Source organism: Panthera tigris, chromosome D4 (genome assembly GCF_018350195.1).
Source record: "Panthera tigris isolate Pti1 chromosome D4, P.tigris_Pti1_mat1.1, whole genome shotgun sequence".
Taxonomy (NCBI): domain Eukaryota; kingdom Metazoa; phylum Chordata; class Mammalia; order Carnivora; family Felidae; genus Panthera; species Panthera tigris.
The window spans coordinates 62,743,630-62,756,963 of NC_056672.1; the positions used below are offsets into that span (position 1 = coordinate 62,743,630).

The following is a 13,334-nucleotide window of genomic DNA, read 5'->3' on the forward strand; positions in this document are numbered from 1 at the left end:
ATAAATTAAAAGTCATGGTTCAGACATGATTACAGTGTGCTTTCCTGTTCATTATCTGAAGCAACCATGGGAAAATCTATATTCTCCTGAAGCTTGGGGAAATACTACTTAGCATTTTGTATATAGAATGTTCTTTATCAAAAAAAAATGTTCTATATCCATTTTTACCTTAAGCTGTTTTGGTTGCAATTCATTTTCACAACCTTCCACTGCTCTTCTCCCAATCAGATTCTGAGTCTAATAATTCCTTGTCCCTAAAAAAGGAAACACACTGAAAAAGGAAGGAGAGTTAGTGTAGTCATGAGCTCCTCATACACAAATGTACTGCTGTTTTAATGGTATGCACAGGTTAAATACTGGCAGGAAAAAAGTGTGTGATACTTTGACTAAATAATGTATTTCATCAGCATTGTATGTCCTTCTCCAAACTTCTGTGAGTCCATATATTCATGGAGAGAACCAGAAATGCGGGTCAGTTTGGAAAGAAATATTTGCCTGCAGTTTTGGTCTGAGAAGAGAACGTGCAGCTCAGTCACTCTTGACTGCCCTGTGAGGCCTCCAGAAAAATCTGTGAAGAGATGGATGAGGTGACAACACAGATCCTGGTAAAGAGGGGTTTAGGGATTGCCATCGTTGAAGGAGTAAAGATTAGGTCAGAAATATTTTTGTTCAACTCCATTCAAGAATCAATCATGTTATTCTGTAGGGATGCTGGAGGAAATTACAATTTGACCTGCTACAAAGGTACCTTTTTACCCTTGATGGCTTCTGAATAACTCCTTGTACTTCAAGGAGCTTAAGCACATCATTGCATTGCTAACACATCCTGACCTAGCTGGCACGTCAGCACTTCGCCGTGTCACATTCATTTTTTAGAGGTCTATTGTATGTATGTATATGTGCATATGTATGTATACGTATGTACACATATGCATGCACATTTATACACACACACTGTTTGATAAAAATAAAGAACAGTAGCAACAGCTTTGGGGCGCCTGGGTGGCTCAGTCATTTGAGTGTCCGACTTCAGCTCAGGTCATGATCTCACAGTTCATGAGATCGAGCATCGCATCGGGCTCTGTGCTGACAGCTCAGAGTCTGGAGCCTGCTTCAGATTCTGTGTCTCCCTCTCTCTGCCCTTCCCCCACTCATGCTCTGTCTCTCAAAAAATAAATAAACTTCTAAAAAATTTAAAAAAAAAAACAGTAATAACAACTTTAAAAAAAGATCTGGGGGCGCCTGGGTATCTCAGTCAGTTGAACATCTGACTCTTGCTTTCGGCTCAGGTCATGATCTCACAGTCCAGTCTGTGAGTTCAAGCCCTTTGTCAGGCTCTGCACTGACAGTGCAGAGCCTGCTTGGATTCTACCTTTCTCTTTCTTTCTGTCTCTCCCCTGCTCATCCACATGTGCTCTCTCTCTCTCAAAATAAATAAACTTAAAAAAAATCTGTAGCTTAAATTTTTCATATAGAGGATCATTTCAAGTTGTTTGTTTGTTTATTTATTTATATCTATTTTGAGAGAGAGAACACAAACAGGGGAGGAACAGAGAGAGGGAGAGAGAGAATCCCAAGCAGGCTCCACACTGTCAGTGCAGAGCATGATGTGGGGCTCAAACTCACGAACTGTGACATCATGACCTGAGCTGAAATCAAGAGTCTGACACTTAACTGACTGAGCCACTCTGGCACCCCCTCAAGTTGGTTTTTTTTTTTTTTTTTTTTTTTAATTTTTTTTTTTCAACGTTTTTTATTTATTTTGGGGACAGAGAGAGACAGAGCATGAACGGGGGAGAGGCAGAGAGAGAGGGAGACGCAGAATCGGAAACAGGCTCCAGGCTCCGAGCCATCAGCCCAGAGCCTGACGCGGGGCTCGAACTCACGGACCGCGAGATCGTGACCTGGCTGAAGTCGGACGCTTAACCGACTGCGCCACCCAGGCGCCCCTCAAGTTGTTATTTTTAACTTTAAATGATAAATATTCAAAGTCAAGAACTTTTTAACTGAGAAATATTTTACATTTTAATTCTATCAACATTACTTATTAAGATTAATTGGAAGTCCAAGCCTGTGTTGTTAAGACTGAAGAGAAATAAGATAAACATTGGGCGAAATGGGTGGCGGGGATTGGGAGTACACTTACCGTGATGAGTATGGAGTAATGTGTGAAGTTATTAGGTCACTATGTTGTACGCCAGAAAGCAATATAGCACTGTATGTTGATTGTACTTGAATTAAAAAATAGATGAAAAATGTTTTAATAAAATAAACATTGGGAAGAATCTACAAATTATATTACCTTATGGCTTGACGAGCTAAAGAAACCAGCCAATCGCCACTCAAATCATCAGTTTTAGTAAAGTTGTTGGAAATAAAAACTAGTATCCAGAAATAGTCATTTAATAATAAAGGGATCCTATTTTAGAGCAAGACACTTGTAGAATACTTGGGAATAAACCTGGGAGGTGTTTATGACAAGTAAGCAAAGTAGAAAATTTGGGAATTTTACTTAGTAGAGATCGACTTACAAACTGGAGCTGGAAATTTGAGAAGTTTGAAGCAGAAGGCTGACCAGGACTGGGAGTTCAGTTGCAGAACTAGTGAGGCTCCTGGGTGGTTCTGTTGCTTGAACGGCTGACTCTCGATTTTGGCTCAGGTCATGATCCCAGCCTTGTGGGATTGGCCCGTGTTGGGCTCTGCACTGAGTGTGGAGCCTGCTTAAGATTCTCTCTCCCTCTACCCCTCTCCTGCTCGCTCCCTCTCTCTCTCTCTCTCTCCTTCCGTAATACAAAAATTAAATTAAATTTTTTTAAAAAGTTGTAGCACTAGATCAATTCCGGTCAAAATCTGACAAGAATTTTTTTGACAGAAGTTATTCTAAAATTCATTCATAAAAATAAGCTTTCAAGAAGACAAATTAATGTTTTGAACAGAAGCAGAGGGGGGCGCCTGGGTGGCGCAGTCGGTTAAGCCTCCGACTTCAGCCAGGTCACGATCTCGCAGTCCGTGAGTTTGAGCCCCGCGTCAGGTTCTGGGCTGATGGCTCGGAGCCTGGACCCTGTTTCCGATTCTGTGTCTCCCTCTCTCTCTGCCCCTCCCCCGTTCATGCTCTGTCTCTCTCTGTCCCAAAAATAAATAAAAAACGTTGAAAAAAAAAATTAAAAAAAAAAAAAGAAAGAAAAGAAGCAGAGGGGCTCCTGGGTGGCTCAGTTGGTAAAGTGTCTGACTTTGGCTCAGGTCATGATCTTGCAGTTTGGGAGTTCGAGCCCCACATTGGGCTATGTGCTGACAGCTCGGAGCCTGGAGCCTGCTTTGGATTCTGGGTCTCCCTGTCTCTCTCTGCCCCTTCCCCACTCCTGCTCTCTCTGTGTCTCTCTCAAAAATAAGTAAACATTAAAAAAAGTTTTAAATAGAAGAAATCCTATCATTGAAAGGAACTAGTTAAAAATAGATTTAACTATGTATCTGATCTTTGCATCAGTGATTGTTGAAGGAAACTAAAGATCCTATCACACATAAAAACAAATATCAGCATTTTGACATAAATGGCATTTTTTTTTTAGAAAAAAGAATTACAGGCAAGGAAAAATATTTAAACTTATTTGGGCAGGTTTGGGATTAATATGTATACCAGGGGTAAGCAAAGGACTAGATAATAGCTGTTTTAGGCTGTGTGGGCCAGACTAGCATCATGGACATGTGAGTTTCACTTGGTTCCATGCTCTGGTGTTGCCATCTTGAAATTCTTAGTCATTGTTTAACAAGGTGCCCCACATTTTTTTTTACTGGACTCTGCAAATTATGTAGCCAGTTCTATTTGTGGGCCACACAATCTCCGTTGAATCTACTCATCTCTCCAGTTGTAGCATAAAAGCAGCCATACACAGTACATAAATGAATGAATGAACGTGGTTGTGTTCAGGCAGTGGGCCACATTTGGCCCATGAGCCTTAGTTTGCCCTTGTCTGTACCATATAGAAAGTTTATAGAAACTGATAAAAAGAACTATATACAAATAAGTGCCCTACCTCAATAATTTTCAAAGAAAGCAAGCGTTGAATTAATACAAACTTAAAATAATGATGAACTTCCATACTGATGAAATCATGGTAAACCTGGTAGTTTCAACAAGCACTCACAGGGGCATAACTCAGAAAACTTTTTGAAGAATATGTTTGAAGAATTATAAAACAGCATCTCCCCTTTGAATCAATATCTTCTTTCCTAGAAATGTATCCCAAGAAATAGGTCAAAATTAGAAAATGCTATATGCATGAAGATGTTCACTAGAGATTTATTGTTAGATGAGAAACTGAAAATTATATAAACGTGCTACATTGGAAGTACGCTCAAGTCAACTATGATCTATCCATTTTACGAAAGAATATACCATCAATAAAAGTCATCTCTTTTGTGGCTATGCTATAATAACTGCAGAAGTGTTTTTAGCATTCTGCTAAGTGAAAACAGCAGATAAGGTCTATTGGTGCTATGTTTGCAGAAATGTAAAAATTATGCATGCATAAGGGTAAATACTGGAAGGAACCAAAGAAGCATTGGAACATGCTTTTTTGAGTTCCAGCTCTGGCGTCAGTCGAAGCCTGAGCTGGAGTCCTGGCCCTGGCCTGTTGGCATGACGGTGAGCAAGTGGCTTAACCTCTCTAAGACTCCCATTTCCTTCTACAAAGCAGATATAAGTAACATAATTCTGTTATCTCATAAGGGTGTTGTGAGATATAAATGAAAAAATACACTGTAGCACAATGCTTTGCACATGATAAGCTTTTATTTTTTATTTTATTTTATTTTTTTTCAATATATGAAGTTTATTGTCAAATTGGTTTCCATACAACACCCAGTGCTTATCCCAAAAGATGCCCTCTTCAATACCCATCACCTACCCTCCCCTCCCTCCCACCCCCATCAACCCTCAGTTTGTTCTCAGTTTTTATTTATTTATTTTTTTTTTCAATATATGAAATTTATTGTCAAATTGGTTTCCATACAACACCCAGTGCTCATCCCAAAAGGTGCCCTCCTCAATACCCATCCCCCACCCTCCCCTCCCTCCCACCCCCCATCAACACTCCGTTTGTTCTCAGTTTTTAAGAGGCTCTTATGCTTTGGCTCTCTCCCACTCTAACCTCTTTATTTTTCCCTTCCCCTCCCCCATGGGTTTCTGTTAAGTTTCTCAGGATCCATATAAGAGTGAAAACATATGGTATCTGTCTTTCTCTGTATGGCTTATTTCACTTAGCATCACACTCTCCAGTTCCATCCATGTTGCTACAAAGGGCCATATTTCATTCTTTCTCATTGCCACGTAGTACTCCATTGTGTATATAAACCACAATTTCTTTAGCCATTCATCAGTTGATGGCCATTTAGGCTCTTTCCATAATTTGGCCATTGTTGAGAGTGCTGCTATAAACATTGGGGTACAAGTGCCCCTATGCAACACATGATAAGCTTTTAAGTGTTACCTATTTATTAACAGTAGTATTATTAGTATTAGCAAAGGATGGGAAATTAAAACAGTTTATTTCATTTTTAGTTCAGTTGCTATGATGTTATTTGTGCAGTTAAAGAAACTTTCAACAGCTGTCTTTTAAAATGTAATGATTACCAATCTCAGCAGGTAGCAAACTAGAACTATTAAAGCCGGGATAATAAAAAGACTATTTTAAAGATCTCACCAATAGAAAAGAGAAAAGAATTGCTGAAATGCCTTAACATAAGTTGCTAAGCAAAGCCAAAAAGACAATTAGAGTGAGCACAGAGAAGGGTAATGAGCGGCGATAATTAAAGCTGCCACCAGATACACTCACACAAATTCACACACATCTCTGTGTCTTTTAGGGAGGTTGATTAAGTCAGCAGCATGACAGAGGAAAGGGTGGTTATTAAACTGGTCATGTAGTGAACACTCGCCCTCACCCAGCTTCCTCCCGTGGTAAAAGGGGAGGAGAAGCTACATTATCAGCATGATTGCCAGGAAGCTTTGCTGTTCGGGCCTGGTCCTTGTCCTTGTCCTTGTCTTTACCTCTCACTGTAGATGAACAGGGCTCCTGGACACCGTGTAGCTGGAGGGTGAGGATTCCCAGTTGGGTTAGTCTCAACAACTCTGCCCCAGCGCTGGCAGGTTGGGTGCACAGCACTGAATTTATTTTAGCCCTTTGGTGCCAAGAAGGTTTGTGAGAAAAGAAACACTAAATGCAGAACCCTGGACATGTTCTGCAGCCTCCTGATGCTTCTCACTGCCACGGAAACCAGATTATGACTTGTAGGATCATCCCACCTCTTCTCTCTGTGTTACACTTGGGATTATCTGTTGGACTGAAAGAGGCAGTGTTCTGTTTCCTAACCATGCCAGGACTTGCAAAACGCCCTCAGCATCTGCACACACAGAATGGAACAGAGCCGAGTAGGGAAGGATAGAATAGATAGGAGTAGAAGAGCAGTAAAAAAAACAAAAAAAACAAAAACACCCCCAAAAAAACCTGAAGGAGATCAGTAGTTGGTTAATGAAATTGAGACGTCCTACTCCTCCTGCCTCCAAGTTCTCAACATTTTGATGGTGCTTCGCCTCCTAGTACTTACAGATGCAGAGAGTGCTCCGGGCCAGAGCTGTGTTACGCCCTGTACTCAGCAGGATACATTAGTTCAGTTCCTGCAGCTGGGCCCCTAGCTGGGCACTCAGGTTTGCACTCTCCAGTGCTCCCTAATCTCAGCGTTCCCTCAGCTGGGCTCTTCTCTCTCTCTTACTCTAAAATACACGTGTCTCAGGGTGAAGACCCCAAGCTTTGGTGGAGGGACAGAGAATCTCTCTGATTTTTCTCTTGGTGCCATCTTGTGTGCTCACTCATTTCTTATTTTGCCTTCTTCATTTTCCCTTAGTGTTTTTGCAGAAATCATCCAGTTTCAGCACTCCACTAACATGCCAATAGACCCTAGATCTGTGTTTCTTTTTTTTTTTTAATTTAGATCCAAGTTAGTTAGCATATAGTGCAACAATGATTTCAGGAGTAGATCCCTTAATGCCCCTTACCCATCTAGCCCATCCCCCCTCCCAAAACCCCTTCAGTAACCCTCAGGTCTCCATATTAAAGAGTCTCTTATGTTTTGTCCCCCTCCCTGTTTTTATATTATTTTTGCTTCCCTTCCCTTATGTTCATCTGTTTTGTCTCTTTAAGTTCTCATGTGAGTGAAGTCATACGGTATTTGCCTTTCTCTGACTAATTTTGCTTAGCATAATACCCTCTAGTTCCATCCATGTAGTTGCAAATGGCAAGATTTCGTTCTTTTTGATTGCTGAGTAATGCTCCATTGTGTATTATCCACACAATCTTCTTTATCCATTCATCTGTCGATGGACGTTTGGGCTCTTTCCATACTTTGACTATTGTTGATAGTACTGCTATCAACACTGGGGTGCATGTGCCCCTTTGAAACAGCACACCTGTATCCCTTGGATAAATACCTAGTAGTGCAATTGCTGGGTCATAGGGTAGTTCTATTTCTAGTTTTTTGAGGAACCTCCATACTATTTTCCAGAGTTGCTGCACCAGCTTGCATTCCCACCAACAATGCAAAAGAGACCCTCTTTCTCTGTATCCTCACCAATGTCTGTTGTTGCCTGAGTTGTTAATGTTAGCCATTCTGACAGGTGTGAGGTGGTATCTCATTGTGGTTTTGATTTATATTTCCGTGATGATGAATGATGTTGAGCATTTTTTCATGTGTCGGTTTGGCCATCTGGATGTCTTCTTTGGAGAAGTGTCTGTTCATGTCTTTTGCCCATTTCTTCACTGGATTATTTGTTTTTCTGGGTGTTGATTTTGGTAGTTCTTTATAGATTTTGGATACTAACCCTTTATCTGATATGTCATTTGCAAATATCTTCTCCCATTCTGTTGGTTGCCTTTTAGTTTTGCTGATTGTTTCATTCACTGTACAGAAGCTTTTTATTTTGATGAGGTTCCAAAAGTTCATTTTTGCTTTTGTTTCCCTTCCCTCTGGAGATGTGTTGAGTAAGAAGTTGCTGTGGCCAAGATCAAAGAGGTTTTGCCTGCTTTCTCCTCAAGAATTTTGATGGCTTCCTGTCTTACATTGAGGTCTTTCATCCATTTTGAGTTTATTTTTGTGTATGATGTAAGAAAGTGGTCCAGGTTCATTCTTCTGCATGTCGCTGTCCAGTTTTCCCAACATCATTTGCTGAAGAGACTCTCTTTATGCCATTGGATATTCTTTCCTGCTTTGTCAAAGATTAGTTGGCCATAGTTTGTGGGTCCATTTCTGAGTTCTTTATTCTGTTACATTGATCTGAGTGTCTGTTTTTGTGCCAGTACCTTACTGTCTTGATGATTACAGCTTTGTAGTATAGCTTGAAGTCTGGGATTGTGATGCCTCCTGCTTCGATTTTCTTTTCAAGATTGCTTTGGCTCTTCAGAGTCTTTTCTGGTTCCATACAAATTTTAGGATTGTTTGTTCTAGCTCTGTGAAGAATGCTGGTGTTATTTTGATAGGGATTGCAGATCTGTGTTTCTTAAGCTCAGTACCAGTGACATTTTGGATGATTCTTTGTTGTGAGTGTCATGCTGTGAACATAAGATTTTGAGGATTATCCTTGGCCTCTACCCACTAAAGGCCAGCAGCACTTTCCCTCCAGTTGTGACAACCAGAAATGTTTCCAGCATTGTCAAATGTCCACTGGGGGGCAAAGTCACTCCCAGTTAAGAACTACTCTTCTAGATGGCACTTCGAAAGGACCTCCTAATTACTTTTATGTAAAAAAGTCCATTTAAATGGATACAATGATTTAAATATATTGCTTTTCATCACCTCAAATTTAAAAGGGAGCTATGATTAAACCCATCTTTCAGGTGAGAAAATTGAGGTTCTGTTGGCCAAATGTCACACAGCTAATAAGTGGTAATATCTAGATTTGAACCTAGATTTCTCTGACTACAACTCATCTTCATTTCTACTTTTTGATAAACTAGAGTATTATTTAACTATATATGTGTTCAGGCTGCTCTGATAAAAATACCATAGATTTGGTGTCTTAAGCAACAAATATTTATTTCTCACAGTTCTGTGGTGTGGGAAGTTCAAGATCAAAGCACTAACAGATTCAGTGTCTGGTGGGGGACCACTTCTGGTTCATAGATGATGGCCTGTCTTCTCCCTGTGTCTTCACATGGCAGAAAGAGCAAGAGAGCTCTCTGGGATCTCTTTTCTTTTTTCTTTTTTTTTAATTTTATTTTTTATTTTGAGAGAAAGAAAAAGAGGGAGGAGCAGAGAGAGAGAGAGAGAGAGAGAGAATTTCAAGTAGGCTCTGTGCTGACAGCACAAATGCGGGGCTCGAACTCACTAACCACTAGATCATGACCTTAACTCACAAACTGTGAATTCATGACCTGAGCCAAAACCAAGAGCTTAACCAACTGAGCCATCCAGGTACCTCCTGGGGTCTCTTTGCTAAGGGCACTAATCCCATTCATCAGGCCTCCACCCTCGTGACCTAATTACCTCCTGAAGCCCTCACCTACTAATATCATTATACTGGGGGTTGGGATTCCAACATATGAATTTGAAGAAGACAAAAAAAAAAAAGCTTCAGTTCATAACAATATCCATATTGCACATGGAGCAACAAAGTAACAGTAAAATAGCAAAGAAAAACATCAAAGACCTACATCAGTTCAGCTGTCATTACATGATTAAAGTGCCAATATCTTGCAGAACACAAATCCTCCAACAATTTTGTCTTCTAGCGAAATGGAAAGTAATTTATCTTTGAAAGTAATTAGATTCACAGGATTTTCTTTTCCCCAAATATACTGGGTCTTTATTTGAAGCTTTACAAAACAGACTTCAAACTTATTGGTTCACATAACTGAAAAGGTCTGATATATGACTGGCTTCAGCAGTAGCTTGATCCAGAAGTTCAAAGACTTTCACCAAGGACTTTTTCCCCTCCATCTTTCAACTGCCTGTATTAATACCAACTTTATCCCCAGATTTAGCACCAGGAGCCATCACTCACACCATCAAAAAGAAAAGAGGTGGGTTTTTTTTTATGGTAGCCCCACAAAAGAGAGAACTAACTCCTTTCTCTCTTAAGCCCCAGAGAATATTCCATTTGACAATCACTGAGTCATATGCCCATCCGAGAACCAATCACTGAAGCCAGAGGGTTGGATGTGTGATTCACTTCAGCTGATGAAGGCAAAACTCTGGACTATGAGTGGGGTAAGCCTTCCAATTATGAGCCAAAATTCAGGAGAAGTGATTTCTCAAGGTAAGTTAGGAATATGATCCCAGAAGATGGGGGGAATGGGTGCTAATGATGGCAAATACCATTTTTCCACCCCAATCCTGTTAACTTGCTTCCTACAGTTGTTAGTTTTCATCATTTAACACCCCCCACCTTGTTCTATGACAGAGTTTTTACCACAGACCTGTTTGCTTTAGCTGGTGTTGCTGGAAACTCCTTGACAAGTGCCCAGGTATAGTCAGTGGGTAAGTATGATGAACCGACACCCACAGAGCAGATCTTAGCCTAAAACAGAGCCAGACTGAGGGGCAGACCACTGCTTCTTGGACAGGCAGGCCTCCCAAGCAGCCCCTATCATTCCATCAGAACCTCCCTCAATCGTGGGAACTCTAGTGCCAGACTGCTGCCACTGCAAGTGGGATAGCAGTTAATTCTTCAAGTGCAAAGGGAAGGGACTTAGAGCTTCTGAGCACCTACTGGATACCACAGAAGTCACATACACTAGATCATGTCTTCCTACAACCTCCCTGTGAGGAAACATTATTATCCAACTTTAAAGATGAGGAAATGGAACTCGGAGAGGTAGTGTAGCTTGCCCAGAGTCCTATCACCTATAAAAAGCAAAACATGGACTCAGACTGGCATGTCTTTAATTCCAAAGCCTGTGCTTTGTGTCACCAAAAGTGAACCCCCTAGGAGAAGATCAGTCAATGAATATATATTTTATTGAGAATCCATTTATCAAGAAATACACTCAGTACTGTTTCTAGAAAGTGAATATAAAGCCTTTCTTTTCTCCCCATGAGTAAAATGATTGGAAGAGGGAAAGAAAGAAAAATGAAGATGAAATAAAGACGGAGCCCTTGTGTGATGTGCACATCCATAGCCATCATGGTAGTACAGACAGTGCCTAGAAATTCCGCATCGTCCTGTAACAACAAGAGCATCTCCAGCAATAGTGAAGCCGTTCCTTCAGCTGAAGTGCAGTGAGTGACAGTAAGCAGTGACACTAAGTCCCCAGAGAAATTAGCAGCAGCCGTGGCAGCCTCGCAGTGATGTGGGGATCGAAGCAGCATTGAGAAAGAGGGCAAGCAGGTGTGTGTATACGGTCCCATTATAGAAAGTATTTTGGCCCTGCCCCCAGGTTGGTGTACCCTAAGGGAATTCCTGTTAGAGAAAGACGGTAGGCCAATACACATGGGCGTGGGCTGTGCTAAAATTCAAACTCTCCAGTTTGGAATAGAACAAACAGGAAGAGCGTTTGCCTTGAAAAGCCAACTTAGGCAAAAAATTTGTGCATGCTCTTCACCTGATAGGGTAGTATGTGGATGTCTTTCAGCTCTGGCAGGAATATGGCTTTTGGCTATACCAAAATGCATCAAAACAACCCCCCCCCCCACTTACTCAGTCTCTATGTACCTCGTACCTGCCACCCTAAGCCCATGGAAACCTTTGAAGGGTTGTAAACTTACTCCTTTGCTGTGATTCATACCCTACAGGTAGGAAGGCACACACATAAATAGCCATTTCCCTAGTCTATGTCTCTGAGAGTTTCGGCAGTCATACATGATTTGGCTTGTTCTGCAGATAGCCTAGAGCAGGGGCCCTTGAATTTGACTCTGTCAGAAGCCTAGCTCTCTGCAGAACCCTTCTCCCTCAGCCAACAAAGACCTATGACGGTAAGTTCTCAGTAAAGCCACAGGGCCTTAGGACTTGGGATGTCCATCCCAGCTAGTGGGGCCATGGAAGGCTGCAGACTAGTTTCCACCTAACTTGCCAATTTGGAGTTTTAGAAAATGCACTGAGGACCGGATTGGGAAGACTATGCTGTGCTCTGAGGTAACTTAAAGTCCTGTGGGAAATGATGACACCACACTTCTGGTGTAAAATGAAATGCCCAGTTAGTTAAGGTCCAGTAAAAGAAAATGATGCATGGGGGTGCCTCGGTGACTCAGTCAGTTAAGCATCTGACTTCAGCTCAGGTTATGATCTCATGGTTTGTGAGTTAGAGCCCTGTGTTAGGCTCTGTGCTCACAACTCAGAGCCTGGAGCCTGCTTCAGATTCTGGGTCTTCCTCTCTCTCTGCCCCTCCCCCATCCACGTGCGCATGCGCGCATCCCCCTCTCAAAAATAAACACTTAAAAAAAGACTTTAAAAAAGAAAAACAGGAAATGACATATGAATATCTATGTGAGACCTAGACATATAATATCTAAATGTAAATAAACCAAACCAGTATTTCATCTTTGTAGAAAACAGGTTGTCAGTTTTTAGATTGTATTTTTAAAACTTTTCAACAAGTTATGTTCAAGATGAAACCCCTATCCGAATTCCTCTCCTGTTTCCTACTCTTAATGTGCTGGAAACCATGGCTGGGTCTGAATTTCCTGCCCTGGATCTCCCCCACAGTAAGAAGATGGAACAGCAAAGCCTCTCACCTCCCTGGAAGAGCCAAGGAGGACCCGCCATTGTGCTTTGGCCTCTGACAATTAACAGTGCAAGCAGCTGAGTAAAATGGAAACATTCTGCACAAAGAATTTTCCTTACAAGTCGGGTGGTGAATGTCTTTGCTGTTGTTGATGGTCACACACTAACAATGGTGGGAAATGTTCCACTAGAAAAACCATGAGGGTTCCAGGACCGTATCCAAAAAAGATACCATCCACTGTTGAATTTGGAACATTCCTTTCAGTTTATGGTGGGGAATGTAATTACAAGTTTTCCTTTTGATGACTGAATTGTTTTTTCCTTGCTCACTGAACCCAAAGTTACTATTAGTGTTCACACCTCCGTCATGGAGTCTTTGAGGAAGTGGGTTTTTTTCTTCCTTATAAAGAGGGCATACTGGGGCTGTCTGGGTGGCTCAGTTAGGTTAAGCATCCAACTTCAGCTCAGGTCACGATCTCACCATTCATGAGTTCGAGCCCCTTATCAGACTGTCAACTCAGAGCCCACTTTAGATCCTCTGTCCCCTTCTCTCTCTGCCCCTCTCCTGCTCATCCTGCCCCCCTCAAAAATAAATAAACATTAAATTTTTTTTTAAAAAAAAGAG

General features: G+C 41.3%; 1 protein-coding gene across 5 annotated transcripts in view; it reads left to right on the forward strand.

Moving 5' to 3' along the window:
* The window catches only part of PLPPR1 (phospholipid phosphatase related 1), a 512,674-nt gene that overhangs the window by 415,268 nt on the left and 84,072 nt on the right, over positions 1 to 13,334 (forward strand). Inside the window, exon 2 of one of the 5 annotated variants that reach the window (XM_042964599.1) lies at positions 10,130 to 10,257. The exons of the other annotated variants lie outside the window; for them this stretch is intronic. Coding sequence (XP_042820533.1) covers positions 10,207 to 10,257 — 51 coding nt within the window. The 5' untranslated portion in view covers positions 10,130 to 10,206. The remainder of the gene's footprint in view (positions 1 to 10,129; positions 10,258 to 13,334) is intronic. 5 annotated transcript variants of the gene reach the window in all.